Source organism: Brienomyrus brachyistius, unplaced genomic scaffold (genome assembly GCF_023856365.1).
Source record: "Brienomyrus brachyistius isolate T26 unplaced genomic scaffold, BBRACH_0.4 scaffold87, whole genome shotgun sequence".
Taxonomy (NCBI): Eukaryota; Metazoa; Chordata; class Actinopteri; order Osteoglossiformes; family Mormyridae; genus Brienomyrus; species Brienomyrus brachyistius.
The window spans coordinates 76133-103312 of NW_026042362.1; the positions used below are offsets into that span (position 1 = coordinate 76133).

The window sequence follows — 27180 nt, forward strand, 5'->3', positions numbered from 1 at the left end:
GCAGAACCCAACGAGAGACTTGCAATCAAGGTTTCTAGACTCGATGTATATGGGCTATTCAAGCAGCGCAGGCACGTGCAATCATCTCGGATAAATGGATCCAGCTAGACTAATCTACTACACAGCTGCGTTTGAACTTGACTTATCCCAGATGAGTTTCACCGGCATTAACTCATCCAGGATGAGGCATCTGATCTCGGATGATTTAAGCGACGTACGGAAAATGCCCCATGGGCCTCAAGGGGGTATTCCATGAAAGTAGCTAAATAAAGCCAGACTTTCCTGAAAAAGTCAGACTCAAACTAGTGCCATCTCTGAACGTAGCCTCATGTCGTTCCACTAACAAACAAACAAATTTATTTTTGTATAGCGCAGTATCACGACATTACATCGTCTCAAAGTGCTTTACAGCATCCTCACCCAAAGCCCCCAGTGAGTAAGCCAAAGGTGACAGTGGCAAGGAAAAACTCCCAAAAAGGAATAAACCTTGGGAGGGACCAGACTTAAAGGGGGAGCCCATCCTCCAGGGGCCGTCAGGGATAGTCAAATAGGAGAGATGGTTAAGTGCCAAGTCACACTGTCCAAGTCATGAGATGTGGAAGATGACACAGGCAGTACGGCGAGCTAGATGCAGGGATGTCATTGGTACTGGTGATGTCACATGTAGCAGGGTGTGCTGGACATCTTGGTAGATTGAGGTCTCCAGGCAGCACAGCCCAGGAGGAGTATGGGAAATAAAATGTACAATTAGTTAAAGTAGAGGAGGCTATAGGCAGTGATAACAGCTAGGTGTGTGCAATATGAAGTGCAATGTACAAGCTCCATAATTGTCCTTATGTCGGCGCACTGCACCTTTATCTGCTCACTCTCACGAGCGATTTGAATTGCCTTGGACAGCGTCAAATCCTTTTCAAGTTGTAATTTTTGTGAAACCTCGTTGTCCACTATTCCTATCACAATCCTATCCCTAATTTGCCCATCTTTGGTAATTCCGAAATCACACTGTTCGGCCAACTCGTAAAGATTTCTCACGAAAGATTCCACAGATTCTCCCGCCTTCAGAGCTCTTATGGAAGCTTGAATGACATTACGTTTAGGCACGAAATGGTCGTCAAACCGTGCAATTACAGCTTCATAATTAAATTCATTTTCTGCCCCCATACGAAAGGAATTGTAGATAGGCTCACAGTCCCTGCCCATCGCATAAAGCAGTGAATTCACCTGCACTTCGCCGGTCTCCTTATCCAGTTTCGACGCTACTCGGAAATGGGAAAAACGCTGTCGCCATATCAGCCACGCGGCTGGCTGGGAGAAGTCGAACGGCTCCGGTGGGTTAAATTTTGACATTTCTTCACTTATTCGGCGCTCAGTCTTTTACTTCTGACACCATGTCATGAGGCGAGGGAGGATTGTTTCGTGTACTGAACAGTCTTTATTTACATGCACCATTCACTATACAAGTAAGAGCAACTGAACTATTATGCTCGCTACCCAAGCACCCTTGCACACACCGGGCGGAGCCAAATCCAACATAGGCATTAATCATATGCCTGATAACAGGAATCACTACACTAAATGTGTAAGTTACTTAAATGTTACAAGTGCCCAATACAGTGGCATGGTGGTGCAGTGGTTTATGCTGTCGCCTTACGCTGCAAAAGTTCCTGGTTCGATCCCCATAGCCAACATAGAGTTCATGTGTCATTATTACTGTATAATGTTATTCTGCATTTTTTTATCTCCATAAAATACTTTCAGTCGCATAAGTGTGAAATGTTCTGTACAAATAACCATATCTTGTCTTTGCTATTTTACTAATAAACTTTCAAATCAGACAGTGACTAAACAAAATATAAAAATATCACAGTGTTATGGACACGGATGGCGACCCAGAGTGATCCCACTGAGGCTGTGCTGACGTTCACTAGCATCCGGTCCGAGTATGCAGACGGAGGGGGCCGCATGAGTTGGAACTCTGACCTGGAGGTAGCCATCGAGCTCCTAAAGCGCGCAGCCCCCCCAGGCCCTGTCAGCTCTCAGGCTGTCTGCCCTGCATGCACAGCTGGGCCAGTTATGTGGCTGCAGATAAGAGGTCAGGTGTGTTCCTCTGCCAGACTCTGCCCCGCCAGGGCCTGTCAGCTCTCAGGCTGCCTGCCCTGCATGTGCAGCTTCCCTCACTGCTGCTGGCTGACAGACAAACGATGACCCCTGAAGCGGTTAGTATTCTGTAATACAGTAGGACATTCTAGAGGGAGTGGCGCACACTGATGACATCATGCACATTATGTCCACTGGGATGGAGAACAGGTGCACGATGATGATAAGTTTAATGTTTCGTCATATTTAAGCAGCAGTAATGCCCCAGCTACTGGGGGCCCAGGTACCAGCTGGTTCAGAAGCGGGGGGGCAGGGATGCGGGCAACAAGCTGATAGGCGCCCCCCCATCTGACGCTCCCTGCTCACCTGCGAGTCCCAGGTCGGGGCCAGTCGCTCACAGAGCAGGCGGCTCCATTGATATGCAAAGCAGAGCCTTATTGAGGGGTGGGGTAGCCGGGGGATTCACTGTTAGCTGGTTGCATAGGAAGCTGTGTGTTCACTCTGGGGGGGGGGGGGGTAGCCCTGTAGGTGCTGAAGGACAGATTCGGCCCATTAGCCCTGTAGGTGCTGAATTTAACCAACAAGCTATTTAACCAGTTTTTTGACTGAGGATTGTGAATCAGATGCTGGTATTTAGCTCTGCTAATCAAGTGAATGACTCTAAATGTCACTGGGTACAAAGGGCTGCATAGAAAACTGTCCTTCCTGCCTGCTGTGTCTCTGTGTGCTGGAGCCTGATGTCACTGGTTCTCTTCTGCTGTCATGAGAGAATCAGGAAGCCGCCCCAGTGAATAAAGCTTAACATGGCAGATACATCTTTCCAAACTACAACCCCAATTCCGAAAATGTTGGGATGTTCTGCGTTGTAAATAAAAACAATGCAATGATATGGAAATCTCATAAACCTGTATTTTATTCATAACAGAACACATAAAACATATCAAGTGTTTAAACTGAGAAAATGCATCATTGTAAGGAAAAATTTTGAATGTCAGAGCAGCAACACATCTCAACAAAGTTGGGACAAGGCCATGTTTACCACTGTGTGGCATCTCCTCTTCTTTTAACAACAGTCTGTAAATGTCTGAGGACTGAGGAGGTCAGTTGTTTGAGTTTTGGGAGAGGAATGTTGTCCCATTCTTGTCTGATACAGGATTCTAGTTGCTCAACTGTCCTAGATCTTCTGTGTCATATTTTTAGTTTTATGATGCACCAAATGTACTCAGTGCTTGAAAGATCTGGACCGCTGGCAGGCCAGTTCAGTACCTGGACCCTTCTTCAACGAATCCACCATGTTGTAATTGATGCAGTGTGTGGTTTGGCATTGTCATGTGGGAAAATGCAAGGTCTTCACTGAAAAAGACGTCGTATGGATGGGAGCATCTGTTGCTCTAGAACCTGGATATACTTTTCAGCACTGATGGTGCCTTTCCAGATATGCAGGCTGCCCCTGCCATATGTACTAATGCACCCCCACACCATCAGAGATGCTGCCTTTTGAACTGAGTGCCGATAACACGCTGGGTGGTCCTTCTCCTCTTTAGTCCGGATGACATGGTGTCCCTGGTTTCCAAAAAGAATTTCAAATTTAGATTCGACTGACCACAGAACAGTTTTCCACTCAGCCGCAGTCCATTTTAAATGAGCTTTGGCCCAGAGACGACGTCGGTGATTCTGGATCATCTTCATATACGGCTTCTTCTTTGGATGATAGAGTTTTAACTGGCATCTGTGCATGGCAGCGCGAATTGTGTTCACTGACAATGTTTGTGGGAAATATTCCTGAGCCTATTTAGTGATTCCATTACAGAATTATGCCTGTTTGTGATGCAGTGCTGCCTAAGGGCCAAATTATCACAGGCGTCTAGTCTGGTTTTTCACAGAGATTTCTCCAGATTCTCAGAATCTTTTGATTATATTATGTGCTGTAGATGATGAAATATTCAACCTCTTTGCAGTTTTATACTGAGGAACTTCTTTCTGAAATTGCTCCACTATTTGTCAGTGCAGTATTAGGGGGATTGTGACCCTCTGTCCATCTTTACTTCAGAGAGACACTGCAACTCTAAGATGCTCTTTTTATACCTAGTCATGTTACTCACCTGTTGCCAACTGACATAATTATTTGCAAGTTGTTCCTCCAGCTGTTGGGTTTTTGTACCACTAACTTTGCCAGCCTCCTATTGCCTCCATCCCAACTTTTTTGAGACGTGTTGCTGTCATGAAATTCAAAATCAGCCAATATTTTTCATGAAATAGCAAAATGTCTCAGTTTAAACATCTGATATGTTTTCTATACTTTGTTATGAATATAATACAGGTTTATTAGATTTCCATATCATTGCAGTATGTTTTTATTTACAATTTGCACAATGTCCCAACTTTTTGGAATTGGTGTTGTAATATACCATAATGTTATTCTTTATCTTCATTAACAGCAATTATAATGGGGAACTTTTCAGTCTTTCAGTTACATTTGTGTAGATGAATTGAGGTCTTTATGTTTCTGCCTAATTCACAGAGACCAAATGGAAGATTGCAGTTCAGATCTACATGATAAATCGGGTTTATCATCCAAACTGAAGGTTTGTATTTATTGCTGATATATATTTTCTTGGCTGTTATGTCAATTAGCTTACATTATATACAGCTGTATAATAAGAAATTCATCATCTTCATCATTCATCATGTTTTAAACTATGATTCACAAGTAAAACTCTGAAAAGGTTTGGTGCAAGTACCAATAATTAACTCTGACTGTTTATTTTAGTCACTAGAGGAAAAAGCCATGAAGTTCCTAAAGGACGAGCTGAAGACGTTTGTGAGGTACCTAGATCAGAATTACCCAGAATGCTCTGAGCCTCAGCTGGAGGAGGGCAATGACCTGGACTGTGATGGTCAGATGCAGAAGACCAGTGTTAGAGAGGTAGCTCTGAAGATCACACTGTACGTCCTGAGGACCATGAAGCAAAATGATCTTGCTGACCTGCTGGACAAGAGTAAGAACTTTATAACATTATGTACATGTACAATATTGTGTAAACGTCTTAGGCAGCCAAAGAAAAGGATGTTTAAATGGTCTTCATGTTGGTGTAGAACTACTATAATATGTATGTCAAAGTGTGTTTGCCATTTCAGAACCTCTCCCAAAATCACCCTAATATTTGCAGAAATCGTGCAGTATATCCACGTAATTTTTTTACTTGACCACTAACACACCTCATGTGGCTGATCAATATGTCATTGAGCTTTTAAACTAATTTGATTAATGAATGAAGTGAGCTGGTGGTGAAATTTATCAAATACATGGACTGGCTGTGGTGCCCCTGAGGAGAGGTTTGGGAAATAAAAAGGGATTTTGTGTTTTTTTTGGTTCTGAGCAGATATACACTTACTACCCAGATAAATGGCATTAAACATTTCCTTTGGCTGCCTAAGGCTTATTCACGGTCTTGTATGCGGTGTTCCAGTAAAATACGCATGATAAAACTTTCAGTTTCACATTCACAGTCACAGGGAAATATCTGCATATTTATGTGCAAAAAAGTATGTTTTTGGAAAATATTCTTCCTCTCATACTGGTCAGGATCACGGTGAGAATTAGTGCATTTTCCTCTCATTTCTTTTCAGGACAGCTCATGTTGCAACATCAACAGGAAATCAAACGTAAACTTAAGAAGCAATTTGAGTGTGTATTTGAAGGGAAAGCTAAGGAAGGACAGCCAACACTTCTCAGTGAGATTTACACAGAACTCTACATAACTGAAGGCGGGACTGGAGCAGTGTGTGATGAACATGAAGTGAGACAGATTGAAACAGCATCCAAGAAAAGGCGAACAGAAGATACTACAGTCAAGTGCAATGATATATTTAAACCCTTATGTGGGCGTGAGACACCTATCAGAACTGTACTCACTAAAGGGGTGGCAGGTATCGGGAAAACAGTCTCTGTGCAGAAATTTATTCTCGACTGGGCAGAAGGAAAAGCAAACCAGGATGTTCACTTCATATTTGCTCTTCCTTTCCGGGACCTGAATTTGATTAAGGGTGAATACAGTCTGATTGAACTGCTTCACCACTTTGTCCCAGAACTGAAATCATTCCAATCCACTGAGTTGTTTAGATACAAAGTCTTGTTCATCTTTGATGGTCTGGATGAGTGTCGCCTTCCTCTGGATTTTCAGAACATTGAGAGTTGGTTTGATGTAACAAAGAAAACGTCACTGGATGTGTTGTTGACTAACCTCATTAAGGGGAATCTGCTCCCATCCGCTCTCCTCTGGATAACCTCCCGGCCAGCAGCAGCCAATCAGATACCTCCTGAGTGTGTCCACCAGGTGACAGAGATACGAGGGTTCAGTGATGCCCAGAAGGAGGAGTATTTCGGGAGGAGATTTAATGATCAGAGGCTGGCCAGCAGGATTATCACACATGTAAAATCATCAAGGAGCCTCTTCATCATGTGCCACATACCTGTGTTCTGCTGGATTTCAGCCACTGTGCTTAAGAGGCTTTTTAGTGAGATTGACAGGGGAGAAATTCCAAGGACTCTGACTGAAATGTACACACACTTCCTGATCTTTCAGACAAGTTTAAAAAATGACAAGTATATGAAAAACCAAGAAACTAAGCCTAAAGAATACAGCAAGGAATTCCTTTTAAAACTTGGTAAACTGGCTTTTGACAACCTGGAGAAAGGAAATCTTATATTTTATGAGCAAGATCTGTCAGAGAATGGCATTGATGTCACTGAAACTTCAGTTTACTCTGGAGTGTGCACAGAAGTCTTTAAAGAGGAGTATGGGTTGTACCAGGAGAAGGTGTACTGCTTTGTGCATCTGAGCATCCAGGAGTATTTCGCTGCTTTATATGTGTTTCTGTCAAACTCATCAGCTGACCTGCTGGAGACTGCAATGGATCAGGCATTAGAGAGCAAGAATGGACACTTGGACCTCTACCTCCGCTTCCTCCTGGGCCTCTCAACAGACTCCAGTAAGACTCTGTTACAAAAACTACTGGGGCCGACAAGAATCAGCTCACATACTATTATGGAAACATCCCAATACATCAAGGTGAAAATACAGGAGAATTTATCTCCAGAAAGGACCATCAACCTGTTCCACTGTCTGACTGAACTGGGTGACAATTCTCTAGTAGAGCAAGTACAAAGATACCTGAATTCAGGAAACATTTCAGCAGATGACCTCTCACCTGCACAGTACTCAGCTCTGGCCTTTGTGATGCTGATGTCAGATGAAGAGCTGGATGTGTTTGATCTGAAGAAATACATCAGATCAGATGAAGAGCACTGCAGGCTGCTGCCTGTGGTCAAGAACTCCAGGACGGCTCTGTAAGTGACGTGGGGATGGGAAATCATGTCTGGTCTGGCAGTGATACATGAATATTGTTTGAAATGTGTAATATATATTATATATTTCCCCTCATAAGTGGGTTTCATTTTGATAATCACAGCTAAAGCTGTTTGTATAGCAGTAGCTAATCTTGACCACAGACTTTATAATGACTGAAGGTAGTGATGTCACTTTTTGTTTGTTACTACGTTTCCATTCCCATCCAGTCTGCCTTCTGATCACAGCACAGCATCCTAACCTGCTATAGAAACAGTGAGGGCTCTTTATCCACAGGGTGTATCAGTGGTATGTGAGTGTTATTGTCAGCAGGCGTGTTCATGTGATGGAGCCCAGAGCTGGGAGCTTCCGTATGACTGCTGTCTCTGGCTGCTCACTGGCGCCCTCTGCTGGCCTCAGCTGCACCTGGCTGAGGATGTGACGACACATCTAGTCTGGCAGACATAGATAAACATTGTTTAAAATATAAAATGAATATGTATACATGTCATTTATTTCCCCTCTTTTATCAACAAGGTTCCTTTTTAATCTAGTTTATATTAACTGAAGGTAGTGATGTAGTAAAAACAAAAAAGACAAGATTTCCACGACCATCCTTTGTGTAACAAATAACCAAAGATACAGCATCATACAGAATGGTTTTAAGTAATAGTGGGAAAACCACTCATATTCGTTTCAGTTCTGGATGCTGTAGGAAGCATTTCTGTAAATACTGGGTGTGGTGCGTGATTCTTTGGGTTCGGACTCTGTGTCCATGAGCGAAAGGTTGCTGGTTCAGATCTCATTTTGAGTCCCCCCCCCCCCCCCATCAAACACTGAATGCAATTTCAGTTCAGTTCAGTTTTATTTGTATAGTGTGTTTTCACAACATTACATCATCTCAAAGCACTTTACAGCATCCCTGCCCAAAGCCCCCAGTAAGCAAGTCAGAGGGGGCAGTGGCAAGGAAAATTACCCTACAAAGAAGAATCCTTGGGAGGAATCAGACTGAAAGGGGGAGCCCATCCTCCAGGGGGCAACAGAGGAAGTCAAATTATCAAGATGGCAAAGTCCTAATTCACATTATCCCAATCTTAACATTTCAGTCACAAAGTGGGGGGCAGGGAGGTGATGACAGGCAAGTGCTGGAGCTGCTTCAGATGGGGGGGTGAACAGTAGTACGGCAGCAGGGTAAACAGGGAAGATGTCACAGACAGAAGGGTGAGCAGGCCGGAAGGACGTCACAGGTAGTGGAGACGTCGCAGGCAGCAGGGCAGGCAGGACATCTTGAAAATTCGAGTTCTCCAGGCAGCACAGCCAGGGGGAGTAGGGGAAATAAAATGTGCAGTTAGCCAAAGTTGGGGAGACTAGAGGCAGTGCAAACAGTTAGGTGGGTGCAGTATGTAAGCTCCAGCAAATATGGCTAGTATAGTATAGTAGATATGGCAGCATAAGTAGGAGGGAGAGGCAGGTGGGATCGCAGACATGGGGAGTCCCTGAAATGTCAGCAGTGCCAGTCTGACACAATGACAGAAGGTATGGAAAACAGTGTCACGCTCACTACAGTACAAACAGTGAGACACAGCATCAGTGAGTATGATCCCCAGACCAACGACCCAGCAGCCCACTCAGTGGTGCCAGTCTGACACAATGACAGAAGGTATGGAGAACAGTGTCACGCTCACTACAGTACAAACACTGAGACACAACAGCAGCATTAAACCGAGACACAAAACTGTTGGTGGGCAGTATGCAGGGCAGGATTCTCCACTGGAGGCCCCCTGAATGTTTGGGAAGCCGTCTCTTATAGAGGAGCCTCCATGACGGCAAAAACTCCCCTGGAGCAGCCAAATGGGCCTCCACTTCGTATCTGGCCTCCCTTTCAGGTCATGAAAGAAAAAAGACTTAACGGCAACATGGTGCAGGAGTTTCCTCCCTGCCAGGGAGAACCGGATATTCAGCAAGTACCAGAAGGAAAGTATGTGACCAGTGTCACTGTGATCAACAGCTACCAACGGGGTAACACACAGTTCTGGGAAGGAAGGGCAGGTCGCACCTCGACCCGGAATCCACTGTAAATATTCCTGAAAGGTTGGAGGGAAAAGAACCTTCAAGTGCATGTAAAGGTTCCCAAGCAGCCTCACAGACCGGAACCCCACTTGGGTAGCAAGTGAGTCAGGTGACAAAAAGTGTCCAGACTCAGCATGTAAAATATGTTTTACCCTTGTGACCCCCAACTCCACAAGTATCTAATCGACTGAATTTGTAAGTGTCATCCGCGAGGAAACAAAGGAATTATTAAACAATGGTTCCTCGAGGCCATAGTGGTCATTCTCCATCCGTGCCACCCGGAACAAGCGCCAAGCGTTCAGCACCGCAGCATAAAAACCACTCACTCCAATAAGCTGAAGTGCATCTCCAGAAAGTAAAAACATTTGTTTATCATATGCAAGGCCTCCGCAGCTGCGGAGCAGGGCGAGGGCCACATGCATCCATGGCAGGTGTTCGGTGCTGCAAAGCAGTGTCTGCACACTGGAGCCTCATCCCCCTGACCTCGCTCAGCAGATGAACCAGGCCCTGCCCTCCCTCAGACACTGGCAAATGAAGAATCCCCGAAGGGAGCCAGTGGTGCCCATTCCAGAAGATATCAGTAAACCCCTTCTGGACCTGATGCAGCAGGTCCATCGGAGGATCCGGCACCATGAGTCGGTGCCACATCATGGAGGCAGCCAAACTGTTACTCACCAGCACTCTCCCTCGATATGAGAGCTGGGGCGGAATCCACCTCCAACGCTGAAGTCGTCCAGTAATCCTGTCAACCAATCCGCTCCAATTCTTTTCCATGAAGCGCTCAGTTTCCAGGTAAAGACCCAGTATTCTGATGCCATCCTTGCCCCATACACACTGCTGTGGCAGCTGAGGAGGGTCCCGCCCGGACCACTGGCCCAGCAGGTACGTGGCGCTTTTGCTCCAGTTGACGTGAGCTGAAAAGGCACGCTGGAAATCGCCAAGAAGTGCTGTAAGCACCTCCATGTCCGTGTTGGACCTGATAAAAACAGTGACGTCATCTGCATAAGCAGTAAGTGTAACAGTCACTCCTCCCCCAAGGCTGATGCCAGGTACCGGTGCTCCCTGGAGACGCCTTGGAAAAGCCTGAAGCAGCGGCTCCACCGCCAGTGAGTACAGCAGCCCAGACAACCCACAGCCCTGCCGTATCTCCCTGGTGACAGGAAAAGGCCTGGTGAGAGAGCCATTAATGTTCAGGAGGCTCCACACGTTGGTGTACAAGAGTCTAATGTAAGAACCAATCTTTGGACCAAAACCAAAAGCTTGAAGGGTCTTAAACAGAAAGGTGTGGTCCACTCTGTCAAATGCTTTTTCCTGATCTAAAGAGACCAGACCTGCGTCCAAACCTCGTTCTGACACAAAAGACAAAAGATCTCTAGCTAAAAAAAGGTTATCAAAAATTGAACGCCCTGGTACACAGTAAGACTGATCCCAGTGAATGATCGTCGAAACACACGTTTTCAGCCGGATAGTCAGAGCTTTGGACAAGATCTTATAATCCACACCGAGAAGCGAGACCGGCCGCCAGTTCTTCAGAAGTCCCAGATCCCCCTTCTTGGGCAGCAGCGTTAGAACAGCCCTCCGGCAGCTGGATGGAAGAAGGCCCATATCAACACTTTCTTGAAAAACACAGAACAAGTCTTCACCAATCAGAGGCCAGAAACATTTATAAAATTCCGCGGTCAGTCCGTCCAGACCTGGCGCTTTCCCGACTGACTGCTCATGGACAGCAGCAGTAAGTTCTGTCAGAGTCAAAGGCTCTTCCAGCTCATGTCTGTCTGCGGCTGAAAGACTTGGTAAATCCCAAAGAAACTGATCAGCCACTGTCTGATCACAGGCCTCAGCACAGAACAGGGTCTCATAAAAGGCTATTGAGTGTTAAAATCTCGTGCTTGTCAAACGTACTACGCCCATCGGGGAGGATCAAGTGCCGAAAGGTCTTTCTCTCTACCCTGTGCTTCTCCAATCCAAAGAAATACGCGGTGTGGCGTCCATATGAGTCTCCTTCGTATAGCGGCCCGGGCCAATGCTCCAGCCCCTCTCTCCACCAGAAGGTCTTTCAACAGGAGTCAGTTCCTCTGCAGGGCCTCAGCATCTCCCACCCTGCCAGGCTCTGCTCCTGTGCACAGCCGCAAGATCTCATCCTCCAGTCTTTTAAACCGGTTCTGTAGTTCAGTCTGGAAATATGCAGCATAGTTCTGGCAGAAGAGCTTAATTTGCACTTTTCCGACATCCCACCATTGACTGAGGGACTTGAATTTTGATTTTTTTCTCCCTCCACACCTCCTAGAAGGAGAAAGATTGTACAAAGTTGTGGTCCTGAACTAATTTATTACTAAAACGCCAGTAAGAATGTTGGGAGGAGAAATCAGTGCAAGAGAAAGTGACAGAAACAAAATGATGATCGGAGAGAGGGAAGGGAGCGATGCCACAGCTTAAAAACCTGCCCTTATTCCGATAGTTTGTATAAAAGCTGTCCAGCCGAGCAGCAGACACCATGTTAGAGTTCACCTTCACCCAGGTACACTGTCTGCACCTTGGGACATGGTCTCTCCACACATCAGTCAGACCATGGTAGTCAATAACAGATCGCAGAACAGAAGCTGAACCAGGGTGAGGCTCCTCGTGATTCCTGTCGAGCACGTGCTCCAAAGTAGAATTAAAATTACCAGCCAGAGCAACAACGCTCTCCTGTGACAGTGTCTCTAAGAACGTGTTTAAATCTGTAAAAAAGGCCACCCATTCTGAGCCTGCATTTGGTGCATACACATTAATAAAAGAAAACAACACGTCATGCAGGTAAAACTGAACACAGGAGCCTCCCAGGTACAACATCTGTAACCACCGGTCGCAGGACTGGGACCCTCTGTGAGAACAGCAGAGCGACCCCAGCACTGACAGAAGAGCCATGACTAAAAACAACCTGGCCGCCCCAGTCAGCCCGCCACTGAGCCTGGTTCCCCTCATCACTGTGAGTCTCTTGTAAAAACACAACATCTACCTTTTTTGCAGCAATATAATCAAACAACGCAGCTCTTTTAGTAGCATTGCGACACCCGTTAATATTTAGCGAGTCAAAAATCAATGAAGCCATAAAACTGATAAAAAGAGCTGATAAAGGACAAGAAACATAGAAGATAAACCCACTGTGCTGCTAGCGGTGGCATAACACACTCCTAACAGTGCTCATCAGCTTCTTTAAGCTGCACCGCTTCTGTTTATCAAGCTCGTCCAAAGTACATTTCCTCATCGTCATCGTACATGAAGCTAGAAACAGTTTCAAATCAGGGAAATAGGACTCTATCTTAGGTTTTCTCTGCCCTTTAGTGCTGTCCAGAAAGAAACAGATCTGCTCAAGAGAGTAAACCTTGGTCCTACCTACAGGAGTGCTGGAGTCCATGGAGGCCTGTGAGTCCTCCAAGTCATCAGCCAAACTCTCTACGTCCTCATGATCTTTATCAGAATCCAGTAAGTGCAGGTCCAGCTCAGGCTCGGGATGTTCCGCTGCGGTGTGTCTACAGGTGGGTCAGTGCCGGGCTCAGCGGCAGCGGAGTCACTCACCGCGCTGCCGCCAGCGGGCCCTGCTGCGTCCGGGCCGGGCTCCTCTTCCAGCCCGCTGTCTCAGGGGGAGCGGAGTCACTCACCGCGCTGCCGCCAGCGGCCCCTGCTGCGTCCGGGCCGGGCTCCTCTGCCAGCCCGCTGTCTCAGCGGGAGCGGAGTCACTCACCGCGCTGCCGCCAGCGGGCCCTGCTGCGTCCGGGCCGAGCTCCTCTGCCAGCCCGCTGTCTCAGCGGGAACGGAGTCACTCACCGCGCTGCCGCCAGCGGGCCCTGCTGCGTCCGGGCCGGGCTCCTCTGCCAGCCCGCTGTCTCAGGGGGAGCGGAGTCACTCGCCGCCGCCAGCGGGCCCTGCTGCGTCCGGGCCGGGCTCCTCTGTCAGCCCGCTGTCTCAGCGGGAGCGGAGTCACTCACCGCGCCGCAGCCAGCGGGCCCTGCTGCGTCCGGGCCGGGCTCCTCTGCCAGCCTGCCGTCTCAGCGGGAGCGGAGTCACTCACCGCGCTGCCGCCAGCGGGCCCTGCTGCGTCCGGGCCGGGCTCCTCTGTCAGCCCACCGTCTCAGCGGGAGCGGAGTCACTCACCGCGCCGCAGCCAGCGGGCCCTGCTGCGTCCGGGCCGGGCTCCTCTGCCAGCCCGCCGTCTCAGCGGGAGCGGAGTCACTCACCGCGCTGCCCCCAGCGGGCCCTGCTGCGTCCGGGCCGGGCTCCTCTGCCAGCCCGCCGTCTCAGGGGGAGCGGAGTCACTCACCGCGCTGCCCCCAGCGGGCCCTGCTGCGTCCGGGCCGGGCTCCTCTGCCAGCCTGCCGTCTCAGCGGGAGCGGAGTCACTCACCGCGCCGCCGCCAGCGGGCCCTGCTGCGTCCGGGCCGGGCTCCTCTGTCAGCCCGCCGTCTCAGCGGGTGCGGAGTCACTCACCGCGCCGCCGCCAGTGGGCCCTGCTGCGTCCGGGCCGGGCTCCTCTGTCAGCCCGCCGTCTCAGGGGGAGCGGAGTCACTCACCGCGCCGCCGCCAGCGGGCCCTGCTGCGTCCGGGCCGGGCTCCTCTGTCAGCCCGCCGTCTCAGGGGGAGCGGAGTCACTCACCGCGCCGCCGCCAGCGGGCCCTGCTGCGTCCGGGCCGGGCTCCTCTGCCAGCCCGCCGTCTCAGCGGGAGCGGAGTCACTCACCGCGCCGCCGCCAGCGGGCCCTGCTGCGTCCGGGCCGGGCTCCTCTGTCAGCCCGCCGTCTCAGCGGGTGCGGAGTCACTCACCGCGCCGCCGCCAGCGGGCCCTGCTGCGTCCGGGCCGGGCTCCTCTGTCAGCCCGCCGTCTCAGGGGGAGCGGAGTCACTCACCGCGCCGCCGCCAGCGGGCCCTGCTGCGTCCGGGCCGGGCTCCTCTGTCAGCCCGCCGTCTCAGGGGGAGCGGAGTCACTCACCGCGCCGCCGCCAGCGGGCCCTGCTGCGTCCGGGCCGGGCTCCTCTGCCAGCCTGCCGTCTCAGCGGGAGCGGAGTCACTCACCGCGCCGCCCCCAGCGGGCCCTGCTGCGTCCGGGCCGGGCTCCTCTGTCAGCCCGCCGTCTCAGCGGGAGCGGAGTCACTCACCGCGCCGCCGCCAGCGGGCCCTGCTGCGTCCGGGCCGGGCTCCTCTGTCAGCCCGCCGTCTCAGCGGGAGCGGAGTCACTCACCGCGCTGCCGCCAGCGGGCCCTGCTGCGTCCGGGCCGGGCTCCTCTGCCAGCCCGCCGTCTCAGCGGGAGCGGAGTCACTCACCGCGCCGCCGCCAGCGGGCCCTGCTGCGTCCGGGCCGGGCTCCTCTGCCAGCCCGCCGTCTCAGGGGGAGCGGAGTCACTCACCGCGCCGCCGCCAGCGGGCCCTGCTGCGTCCGGGCCGGGCTCCTCTGTCAGCCCGCTGTCTCAGCGGGAGCGGAGTCACTCACCGCGCCGCCGCCAGCGGGCCCTGCTGCGTCCGGGCCGGGCTCCTCTGTCAGCCCGCCGTCTCAGCGGGAGCGGAGTCACTCACCGCGCCGCAGCCAGCGGGCCCTGCTGCGTCCGGGCCGGGCTCCTCTGCCAGCCTGCCGTCTCAGCGGGAGCGGAGTCACTCACCGCGCTGCCGCCAGCGGGCCCTGCTGCGTCCGGGCCGGGCTCCTCTGTCAGCCCGCCGTCTCAGCGGGAGCGGAGTCACTCACCGCGCCGCAGCCAGCGGGCCCTGCTGCGTCCGGGCCGGGCTCCTCTGCCAGCCTGCCGTCTCAGCGGGAGCGGAGTCACTCACCGCGCTGCCCCCAGCGGGCCCTGCTGCGTCCGGGCCGGGCTCCTCTGCCAGCCTGCCGTCTCAGCGGGAGCGGAGTCACTCACCGCGCTGCCGCCAGCGGGCCCTGCTGCGTCCGGGCCGGGCTCCTCTGTCAGCCCGCCGTCTCAGCGGGAGCGGAGTCACTCACCGCGCCGCAGCCAGCGGGCCCTGCAGCGTCCGGGCCGGGCTCCTCTGTCAGCCCGCCGTCTCAGCGGGTGCGGAGTCACTCACCGCGCTGCCGCCAGCAGGCCCTGCTGCGTCCGGGCCGGGCTCCTCTGCCAGCCTGCCGTCTCAGCGGGAGCGGAGTCACTCACCGCGCTGCCCCCAGCAGGCCCTGCTGCGTCCGGGCCGGGCTCCTCTGCCAGCCTGCCGTCTCAGCGGGAGCGGAGTCACTCACCGCGCTGCCGCCAGCGGGCCCTGCTGCGTCCGGGCCGGGCTCCTCTGTCAGCCCGCCGTCTCAGCGGGAGCGGAGTCACTCACCGCGCCGCAGCCAGCGGGCCCTGCAGCGTCCGGGCCGGGCTCCTCTGTCAGCCCGCTGTCTCAGCGGGTGCGGAGTCACTCACCGCGCTGCCGCCAGCAGGCCCTGCTGCGTCCGGGCCGGCGGGCTCCTCTGTCAGCCCGCTGTCTCAGCGGGTGCGGAGTCACTCACCGCGCTGCCGCCAGCAGGCCCTGCTGCGTCCGGGCCGGGCTCCTCTGTCAGCCCGCCGTCTCAGGGGGAGCGGAGTCACTCACCGCGCCGCCGCCAGCAGGCCCTGCTGCGTCCGGGCCGGGCTCCTCTGCCAGCCTGCCGTCTCAGCGGGAGCGGAGTCACTCACCGCGCTGCCCCCAGCAGGCCCTGCTGCGTCCGGGCCGGGCTCCTCTGTCAGCCCGCTGTCTCAGCAGGAGCGGAGTCACTCACCGCGCTGCCCCCAGCAGGCCCTGCTGCGTCCGGGCCGGGCTCCTCTGTCAGCCCGCCGTCTCAGCGGGAGCGGAGTCACTCACCGCGCTGCCGCCAGCAGGCCCTGCTGCGTCCGGGCCGGGCTCCTCTGCCAGCCTGCCGTCTCAGCGGGAGCGGAGTCACTCACCGCGCTGCCCCCAGCAGGCCCTGCTGCGTCCGGGCCGGGCTCCTCTGCCAGCCTGCCGTCTCAGCGGGAGCGGAGTCACTCACCGCGCTGCCGCCAGCGGGCCCTGCTGCGTCCGGGCCGGGCTCCTCTGTCAGCCCGCCGTCTCAGCGGGAGCGGAGTCACTCACCGCGCCGCAGCCAGCGGGCCCTGCAGCGTCCGGGCCGGGCTCCTCTGTCAGCCCGCTGTCTCAGCGGGTGCGGAGTCACTCACCGCGCTGCCGCCAGCAGGCCCTGCTGCGTCCGGGCCGGCGGGCTCCTCTGTCAGCCCGCTGTCTCAGCGGGTGCGGAGTCACTCACCGCGCTGCCGCCAGCAGGCCCTGCTGCGTCCGGGCCGGGCTCCTCTGTCAGCCCGCCGTCTCAGGGGGAGCGGAGTCACTCACCGCGCCGCCGCCAGCAGGCCCTGCTGCGTCCGGGCCGGGCTCCTCTGCCAGCCTGCCGTCTCAGCGGGAGCGGAGTCACTCACCGCGCTGCCCCCAGCAGGCCCTGCTGCGTCCGGGCCGGGCTCCTCTGTCAGCCCGCTGTCTCAGCAGGAGCGGAGTCACTCACCGCGCTGCCCCCAGCAGGCCCTGCTGCGTCCGGGCCGGGCTCCTCTGTCAGCCCGCCGTCTCAGCGGGAGCGGAGTCACTCACCGCGCCGCAGCCAGCGGGCCCTGCTGCGTCCGGGCCGGGCTCCTCTGCCAGCCTGCCGTCTCAGCGGGAGCGGAGTCACTCACCGCGCTGCCCCCAGCAGGCCCTGCTGCGTCCGGGCCAGGCTCCTCTGCCAGCCTGCCGTCTCAGCGGGAGCGGAGTCACTCACCGCGCTGCCGCCAGCGGGCCCTGCTGCGTCCGGGCCGGGCTCCTCTGTCAGCCCGCCGTCTCAGCGGGAGCGGAGTCACTCACCGCGCCGCAGCCAGCGGGCCCTGCAGCGTCCGGGCCGGGCTCCTCTGTCAGCCCGCTGTCTCAGCGGGTGCGGAGTCACTCACCGCGCTGCCGCCAGCAGGCCCTGCTGCGTCCGGGCCGGCGGGCTCCTCTGTCAGCCCGCTGTCTCAGCGGGTGCGGAGTCACTCACCGCGCTGCCGCCAGCAGGCCCTGCTGCGTCCGGGCCGGGCTCCTCTGTCAGCCCGCCGTCTCAGGGGGAGCGGAGTCACTCACCGCGCCGCCGCCAGCAGGCCCTGCTGCGTCCGGGCCGGGCTCCTCTGCCAGCCTGCCGTCTCAACGGGAGCGGAGTCACTCACCGCGCTGCCCCCAGCAGGCCCTGCTGCGTCCGGGCCGGGCTCCTCTGTCAGCCCGCTGTCTCAGCAGGAGCGGAGTCACTCACCGCGCTGCCCCCAGCAGGCCCTGCTGCGTCCGGGCCGGGCTCCTCTGTCAGCCCGCCGTCTCAGCGGGAGCGGAGTCACTCACCGCGCCGCAGCCAGCGGGCCCTGCTGCGTCCGGGCCGGGCTCCTCTGCCAGCCTGCCGTCTCAGCGGGAGCGGAGTCACTCACCGCGCTGCCCCCAGCAGGCCCTGCTGCGTCCGGGCCGGGCTCCTCTGCCAGCCTGCCGTCTCAGCGGGAGCGGAGTCACTCACCGCGCTGCCGCCAGCGGGCCCTGCTGCGTCCGGGCCGGGCTCCTCTGTCAGCCCGCCGTCTCAGCGGGAGCGGAGTCACTCACCGCGCCGCAGCCAGCGGGCCCTGCAGCGTCCGGGCCGGGCTCCTCTGTCAGCCCGCTGTTTCAGCGGGTGCGGAGTCACTCACCGCGCTGCCGCCAGCAGGCCCTGCTGCGTCCGGGCCGGCGGGCTCCTCTGTCAGCCCGCTGTCTCAGCGGGTGCGGAGTCACTCACCGCGCTGCCGCCAGCAGGCCCTGCTGCGTCCGGGCCGGGCTCCTCTGTCAGCCCGCCGTCTCAGGGGGAGCGGAGTCACTCACCGCGCCGCCGCCAGCAGGCCCTGCTGCGTCCGGGCCGGGCTCCTCTGCCAGCCTGCCGTCTCAGCGGGAGCGGAGTCACTCACCGCGCTGCCCCCAGCAGGCCCTGCTGCGTCCGGGCCGGGCTCCTCTGTCAGCCCGCTGTCTCAGCAGGAGCGGAGTCACTCACCGCGCTGCCCCCAGCAGGCCCTGCTGCGTCCGGGCCGGGCTCCTCTGTCAGCCCGCTGTCTGAGATCAGTGACTACGGGTGGGGGGGGTGGGGGAGTCCAAGTCCGTCACTACAGTATCGGCGCCCCGCACTAGCGCCGGGACCTCGCGCCCCTCCTCACGCTCCCCCGGGGGGGATCCCCTCGCGGGCAGGCCTGCCACACATGCCCAAAACCACCGCACGCAAAATACTTCACACTCTCGGAGCTGTTAAAATCATATAAACTTTCCCCTCCACTGTGATCTTAACAGACACGTCCAGGACCTCCTGCGGCGCGTTAAGAATCATAAATGTTTGCCGCCTAAAAGACAGGAATCATCTTAATCGGGCTCACCAGCTTCCCGTAGCGCCCAGAATGTTGGACAGTAGTTCATTTCTAATAAATGGGGGAACATTAAATAAAACAACTCTTTTTGACGGGCTTGATAAAGGCAATATCTGTACGAATTCATCTTTAATGTTGAGACCACTTTTTATGAGGTCATCAACTATGGAAACGTCTTTTAAAAAGATCACAATAGCTTTGTTCATTCGGGAAGCTGAAACAACATTAGCGGCTCCAACTACTTCACTGACCGCGAGCAGACAGTCCTCCACCGAGACGGCGGGTCAGGGACACACTTAAAGCCGTGCCTGAGACTCAGACACGAAAAACTGAGTTGGGAAGCTCAAAATTCCCACCAGAAAGCTGCACTTGAATGGCTGAGATTCTGGCTGCTGACTCAGAGATAGAAGTTGGTGATGTGACAATACTGAACTTACAAGAATGGCAAACGCATGGTTACTGCAAGGGACAATGCTTGTGAAATTCTGCGCAATGTTTCTTTTTAACTGCTTCAGAATCTTTGGCTAGAAAGCTGAACTGAAAGCAAATCATGAATCCTTCTGTTATCTTGCTTTGTATGTAGCCTAAGCGCGTTTCCCCAGCAAAGACGATAATCGCCGGTTAGTCACTGTCAGGTATCGACACCGGGATACTTGTCTGATTACGCTCATTACCGATAATATCGTCATATCACCCAGACGTAATTGGTGATTTGACATGTTCCCAGGTATAACAATACAGGGAGAAAAAGGATACTCATGGGATCAGGAATCCAAGTGCCAGTTGCTGCTGCATTAGCTGCTGGGAATGTTCACATCTCCTCCTTTCAGTGATACGTGTCGAGTGTAGGGACACCTGGCAGAAAGATAGCTAAGGACTGCACTGGAAGCACTGGTCTGACTGTTATGGGAGGTTCACGTCCATCTTGCTGTTGATGTGTTCCTATATATTCCTGTATATTCTGTGATTTTTTGCTGTAGCTTCTACTTAATGTTTTTACCTCTAGTTTTGAGCAAAGATGCACTGACTCACAATTAGTGATCATATGACTGTAGCAGATTGTCAGGATGCACAGAACACTCTGCAGACTATAATTCATTTTGAAGTGTAAGCTCTGCTGCTAATTATACTGAAAACAAATGCTTATTGTAATGCTTTGTATTTTACTAATGTGTAGGATGTGTATATGTCTGTGTCTTAAAGTGTTTTCTGTTTCAGGCTGAACAGCTGTGATCTCATAGATAAACACTGTGAAGTGCTGTCTTCAGCTCTCAGATCAAACTCTTCCCCCCTGAGAGAGCTGGACCTGAGTGACAATAACCTGAAGGATTCAGGAGTGAAGCTGCTCTCTGCTGCACTGGGGGATTTACACTGTAAACTGGAGATATTGAGGTCAGTATTACTGAGTATTCTACACTCTAAACTGGAGATACTGAGGCCAGTATTACTGGGTATTCCACACTGTAAACTAGAGATACTGAGGTCAGTATTACTGGGTATTCCACACAGCAAACTGGAGATACCGAGGTCAGTATTGTGGGGTATTCCACACCGCAAACTGGAGATACTGAGGCCAGTATTACTGGATATTCCACACTGTAAACTGGGGATACTGAGGCCAGTATTGTGGGGTATTCCACACCGCAAACTGGAGATACTGAGGTCAGTATTACTGAGTATTCTACACTCTAAACTGGAGATACTGAGGTCAGTATTACTGAGTATTCTACACTCTAAACTGGAGATACTGAGGTCAGTATTACTGGATATTCCACACTGCAAACTGGAGATACTGAGGTAAGTATTACAGTGTATTCCACACTATAAAGAGGAGACAGTGAGCAATTAGCTAAGGGAAAGAGAGGAGGGGTCCTGCCTTGTCTTAGACACTAAACTGTAATTCTTGAATTATTTATTAGAGCATCACATTTATTGAATAATTATAATGGTGAGGTGATATTATTTATTGGGGAGTTTCTGTCTTTCTCTGCAGGCTGTCAGGCTGTAGAGTCACAGAAGAAGGCTGTTCTTCCCTGGCTTCAGCTCTGAAGTTAAACCCCTCACACCTGAGACACCTGGATCTGAGCTACAATCACCCAGGAGATTCAGGAGTGAAGCTGCTCTCTGCTGTACTGGAGGATCCCAGCTGTAAACTGGAGAAGCTGCAGTGAGTACAGAATATGCATTTTACACAAAAGTAACTGGACAGCAAGAAAACCCACAATGCCTTTCAGCAGTTACATAATGAACAGACACAAACAGCTTCTCTTTTCTTCTCCTACTTCCTTATATCCCACAATCTTATCAGCCCTCGATCCATGTTAGAAATAATTAAGCAGTGAAGCAGGAAATATCCATTCACCCATATTGTGACATCCGCTGAGCGGACGAGCAGGCAGACTGGGCAGTGGAGATGTGAAGACGAGCAAACTGGATTTATTAAGGGCAGACGAGGAAACACGACACAAAACATTAATGACATCTAGGGAAATAGACTTGAACACGGACTGAAATACACAAGACAAGCCGAAATAACAGGAAACAGCTGGTCACAATCGGGGCAGCAGACATGGTTAATGAGGGGGCGTGGCACACGAGGATCGCACGAGCTGGGCGTGACACATATAATCCATGCAAAACATTTGTGTTGTTTAGCAAAGTTAACGGCACTGTTACAGATAAACATGCGGACTTTAACATGTTATGGACAAAAAAATAATGGACACCAAACAGAATCGGAATGATTGTTAAAATGATTTTTAATAATTTCATTGTTTTCTGAAAATCCATTATGTTATTGTTCTTATTCTCCTCATTTGAATACAGTGCTGCAGTGTAAAAAGTGGATTTAAAAGTGTTTAATTTTTTTAAGGGTGGGCCGGTGTGAACTCACAGAGAAATGCTGTGAGGCACTGGCTTCAACCCTCAGATCAAACTCCTCTCCCCTGAGAGAGCTGGACCTGAGTGACAATGACCTGCAGGACTCAGGAGTGAAGCTGCTCTCTGCTGGACTGGGGGACTTACACTGCAACCTGGAGATACTGAGGTCAGTCTTACTGGGTATTCCACACTGTAAACTGGGGGTAGTGAGGTGAGTATTACTGGGTATTTCACACTGTACGCTGGAAATACTAAGGTTGAAAATAACTAATGATTTCAAAATAAAGCAGGAGTATCTAAGTCTAGGGGTTGACTTAAAAAATAACATTAGACTCGTTACAGTAAGTGGAATGTCGAAAGTAAGAAAGTGCATTGGAGGCTAAGGATGACATTAAAAGTTTCTTCCAATATTTTAATTCCAAAAGAGCTCTAAAAGCTGAAATCACTCATCTGCAGGATAGTAAGGGCCTTATAATTGAAAATGAAAACTGATATAGTAAATGAGTTTAATGATTATTTTACACGGGTGTTGACAGTAGAGGACATGCTTAACTTACCACCATTTAGTACAAATACAGTGTCCTATATAAACAATATACAGTCCCTCCACAATTATTGGCCCCCCTTGTAAAGATTTGTAAAAAGGATTAGAAAAAAATCCACGTTTTGGTGAAGCAGCTTCATCTCACACTGAAAAAACTTTAAAAAATCCAACCTTTCATTGAAATAAATTTATTCAAAGAAAAACAAATCCATCACAAAATGATTATTTTCAAGAAAAACACATGTGCCACGATTATTGGCAGCCCTGCTTTTAATACTCTGTACAGCCTCCCTTTGCCAGTATAACAGCACTGAGTCTCCTATGACATTTTATAAGGTTGGAGAATACAGAGCAGGGCATCTGAGACCATTCCTCTTTACAGAATCTCTCCAGATCACCCAGGGTCCTCGGCCCTCTCTTGTGCACTCTCCTCTTCAGCTCAGCCCACAGGTTTTCAGTGGGGTTCAGGTCAGGGGACTGAGATGGCCATGGCAGAAGCTTTATTCTGCGGTCAGCTGACCATTTTTATGTTTATTTGGACATGTGCTTAGGATCACCGTCCTGCTGGAAGATCCAATGAAGGCCCAGTTTTTGTTTCCTGGCAGCAGCAGCCAAATTTTGATGAGGAAAAACAGCTCCACAACATCACAGAACCTCCACCATATTATACAGCTGGGATAAGGTTCATTTCATTATAACCATCCTTCTTTTTACGCCCAACTTGAAAGTTTATTGACAAAAAGCTCCATTTTTGTTTCATCAGACCATTGAATTTTATTCCAGTCAAAGTTGTATAATGTTTTGCAAACTCCTGGCACTAACATTTTAAGTAACTGACAGAAAAAGCTTCTTTCTGTCATAACTTTCAAAATGTCTGTTAGCATGAATGGGGCATCTGATGGCTTTTTGGAGACCTGATAACCCCAAGATTTTACTTTGTCTGGTAATTGACTAACAGTCATCCTTGGGGATTTTTTGCCTCTCTTACGATCCTCCTCACTGTATGTGGGGACAAAATAAACTTGGGTCCTCTTTCAGGCAGGTTTCTAACAGTTCCAGTTGATGTCCACTTTTTAATTATTGCCCTAACAGTAGAAATGGGCATTTTAAGGCGAGTAGCTATTTTTTAATACCCATTCCCTGACTAATGAAGTCAGCACACTTCTCCCTCATTTGGTCTGTGTGTCTCTTATCTTTCCCATGTTGATGGATGACTAAGGGAATTTGGCCTCTGTGTCTCCTCATGTTTGTACCCCAGTTACTCAGGAAGTCATGGATTACAGCTTGAAGGTTCCTATTCACTCCAATCAACTCAGACATGTATAATTTACATGGGAAACATGCTTCAGTTACATTGTGTTCACTATAATTTGCAGGGCTGCCAATAATCGTGGCTCATGTGTTTTTGTTGAAAATAATTATTTCTTGATGAAGGATTTGATTTTTCTTCAAATAAATTGATTTTAATTAAAGGTTGGATTTTTCTCATCTTTTCCGTGTGAGATGAAGCACCTTCACCAGAAGGTGGATTTTTTCTTACCCCTTGTACAAAGGGGTGCCAATAATTGTAGAGGGCATGTATGTATAACTGAGGCTGATGTGGTACAAAGCCTAGCTAAGCTCAAAATAAATAAATCACAGGGTCCTGATGGCATCTTACCTATAGTTTTAAAATAGATGAAGGATATTATTAGCCAACCTTTAACTTTACTGTTTCCGAAATCCTTATTTGCACATGTGGTACCTTATGATTGGAAGTATGCTAATATAACACCCATATTCAAAAAAGGGGATAGATGTAATCCAGAAAACTATAGGCCAATTACTTTAACTTGCATAACTGGAAAAGTTATGGATACAAATATCCTGCATACAAATAACATTCTGAGGGGTAGCCAACCTGGATTTAAGAGAAATTGATCCTGTTTAACTAATCTACTTGAGTTCTTTGAGGAAGCAAAAATAGAAATTGGTCACAAAATGTACTTAGATTTGCAGAAGGCCTTTGATGTTGTCCCCCTCAAACAGCTCTTGCTTAAGCTCAAAGCTGCAGGGATTTTAGGAACTGTAGCAACTTGGATTGAAAACTGGTTAACAGACAGGAAGCAGCAGGTAGTTATTAGAGGCACAATGTCACAGTGGGCCTGCGTTCATAGTGGGGTACCGCAGGGTTCAATTTTAGGACCACTATTGTTCCTATTTTACATTAATGATATTGACACCAATACATACAGTAAACTAGTTAAATTTGCAGACGACACCAAGGTGGATGATGTAGCAAATACTGATCTAGCAGCGGAGAGGCTACAGCGGGATCTTGATTTAATTAGCGACTGGTTTGAAACCTGGCAGATTAAATTTAACGTAGATAAATGTAAGGTAATCCATGCAGGGAGCAGAAATATAAAGTACAGATTTTTTAAGTGTTCCACTGAAATAAAGGTAGCTGACTATGAGGAAGACCTCGGTGTGAATGTTGATGCTTCCATGTCCCACTCTCGCCAGTGTGGGGAAGCAATTAAAAAGGCCAATAGGATGCTGGGTTACATCTCTAGGTGTGTGGAGTTTAAGTTAAATGAGGTGATGCTAATATTATACAATTCCTTGGTAAGACCCCACCTAGAATATTGTTTTAATGTGAGAGGGGGATATAGGGCTGCCGAAGGAACAAACAGGTTTGCTTTGGTCCATTCAGAAATATTTCTTAAAATATACACAAAATTATGATATATTTCATAAGCATTGATAGGTAATCGGGGGCAGGGTGGTGGTGCAGTAGTTAGCACTCTGCCTCACACCCGGGTTCGAGTCTCCGCCTGGGTCACGTGTGTGAAGTTTGCATGTTCTCCCCATGTCGTCGTGGGGTTTCCTCCGGGTACTCCGGTTTCCCCCCACAGTCCAAAAACATGCTGAGGCTAATTGGACTTGCTAATTTGCCCATAGGAATGCGTGTGTGAGTGCATGGTGTGTGAGTGTGCCCTGCGATGGGCTGGCCCCCCATCCTGGGTTGTTCCCAGCCTCGTGCCCATTGCTTCCGGGATAGGCTCCGGACCCCCCGCGACCCAGTACGATAAGTGGTTTGGAAAATGGATGGATGGATGGATGGATAGATGATAGGTACTCCCATTAATTAATAAAATGAAAAAGTAGCCATAAGCCATCTACACTCAGACGTTCTATAATCACCCACCTTCACACATGGACTGGGGAGCCCCTTTCAGTCCTGGCAGGAGACCAACACGTGATTCCTGAGAAGGCTGGGTGATGCGCGCTCTACCCCATGGCTGATCTCCGTTCAGTGGTGAGCTCTCCCCCTTCCTTTATACTAAATCTGGAGCAGTACGCGTGCGGGCAGGGGGCGAGCTGGCCAGGGTCACCCCTCCCCTCAGGGAATGTGCCCTTTATTCTCCAATTCCTGTCCAGGTGAGGCTGTTTGCACTTGCGGTTACGAAGCATTTTGGGCAAGGCTTTCCCTTTTCCCCTGGGAGAGAAACGATAAGCCTCCGTTTCCGCTGGGAAAGGCAAGATAGGTGTTCTAGCTCTTTCTGTGAGAAACAAGTTATATAAGTGATCAGTGAAAAAACACATTTGTGCAGTTCACCTGTGGCACAACAATAATGTGGGTGAATGACGATGGACGATATATTTTAATCCCGGGGTGTTTAGTCCAAACACGGTTAGAATCAGTCCATACCTCAATCCCCTCATAGGTATGTCTGCTAGGTGGAGTTGGGGGTGCAGTATAATCCTGTTATAATGGACTCGCTTATAACGGAATATCGTCTATAACAGATGAGGTCCGCTGGCCATGCGCCTTTAAGAACATGCAGAAAAAGCATCCCATATAGCGGACTCACATATAATGGAATTTCGCTTATAACAAACAAACAGTTTGGTCCCGTTTCTCATTTGCCATGTGTCTGCAGCAGGGCACGCGTGTGTGAGAGTGTCTGCGGCAGCGTATGTGTGTGTGAGAGTGTCTGCGGCAGGGTACGCATGTGTGAGAGTGTCTACGACAGGGTACGTGTATGTGAGAGTGTCTGCGGCAGGGTACGCGTGTGTGAGAGTGTCTGCGGCAGGGTACGCGTGTATGAGAGTGTCTGCGGCAGGGTACTTGTGTGTGAGAGTGTCTGTGACAGGCTACGCGTGTGTGAGAGTGTCTGCGACAAGGTACGCGTGTGTGAGAGTGTCTGTGGCAGGGTACGCGTGTGTGAGAGTGTCTGCGGCAGGGTACGTGTGCGTGAGAGTGTCTGTGACAGGCTACACGTGTGTGAGAGTGTCTGCGACAAGGTACGCGTGTGTGAGAGTGTCTGTGGCAGGGTACGCGTGTGTGAGAGTGTCTGCGGCAGGGTACGTGTGCGTGAGAGTGTCTGTGACAGGCTACACGTGTGTGAGAGTGTCTGTGACAGGCTACGCGTGTGTGAGAGTGTCTGTGGCAGGGTACGTGTGTGTGAGAGTGTCTGTGACAGGGTACGCGTGTGTGAGAGTGTCTGTGACAGGGTACGCGTGTGTGAGAGTGTCTGTGGCAGGGTACGTGTGCGTGAGAGTGTCTGTGACAGGCTACGCGTGTGTGAGAGTGTCTGCGACAGGGTACGCGTGTGTGAGAGTGTCTGTGGCAGGGTACGTGTGCGTGAGAGTGTCTGTGACAGGCTACGCGTGTGTGAGAGTGTCTGCGACAGGATACGTGTGCGTGAGAGTGTCTGTGACAGGCTACACGTGTGTGAGAGTGTCTGTGACAGGGTACGCGTGTGTGAGAGTGTCTGCGGCAGGGTACGTGTGCCTGAGAGTGTCTGTGACAGGCTACACGTGTGTGAGAGTGTCTGTGACAGGCTACGCGTGTGTGAGAGTGTCTGCGACAGGGTACGCATGTGTGAGAGTGTCTGTGGGAGGGTACGCGTGTGTGAAAGTGTCTGCGAC

General features: G+C 51.5%; 1 protein-coding gene across 7 annotated transcripts in view; it reads left to right on the top strand.

Annotated features, from left to right (window-relative positions):
* The window catches only part of LOC125727124 (NACHT, LRR and PYD domains-containing protein 12-like), a 52881-nt gene that overhangs the window by 13361 nt on the left and 12340 nt on the right, over positions 1–27180 (top strand). For 2 of the 7 annotated variants that reach the window (XM_049003832.1, XM_049003831.1), the window contains exons 4-9: positions 4619–4682; positions 4868–5096; positions 5728–7447; positions 20058–20231; positions 20833–21006; positions 21712–21885. In XM_049003832.1, the coding sequence (XP_048859789.1) occupies positions 4619–4682; positions 4868–5096; positions 5728–7447; positions 20058–20231; positions 20833–21006; positions 21712–21885 (2535 nt within the window). Of the gene's footprint in view, positions 1–4618; positions 4683–4867; positions 5097–5727; positions 7448–20057; positions 20232–20832; positions 21007–21711; positions 21886–22814; positions 24620–27180 lie in introns of those variants that run through there. The other 5 variants (XM_049003838.1, XM_049003837.1, XM_049003834.1 and 2 more) reach the window with 5 other exon arrangements.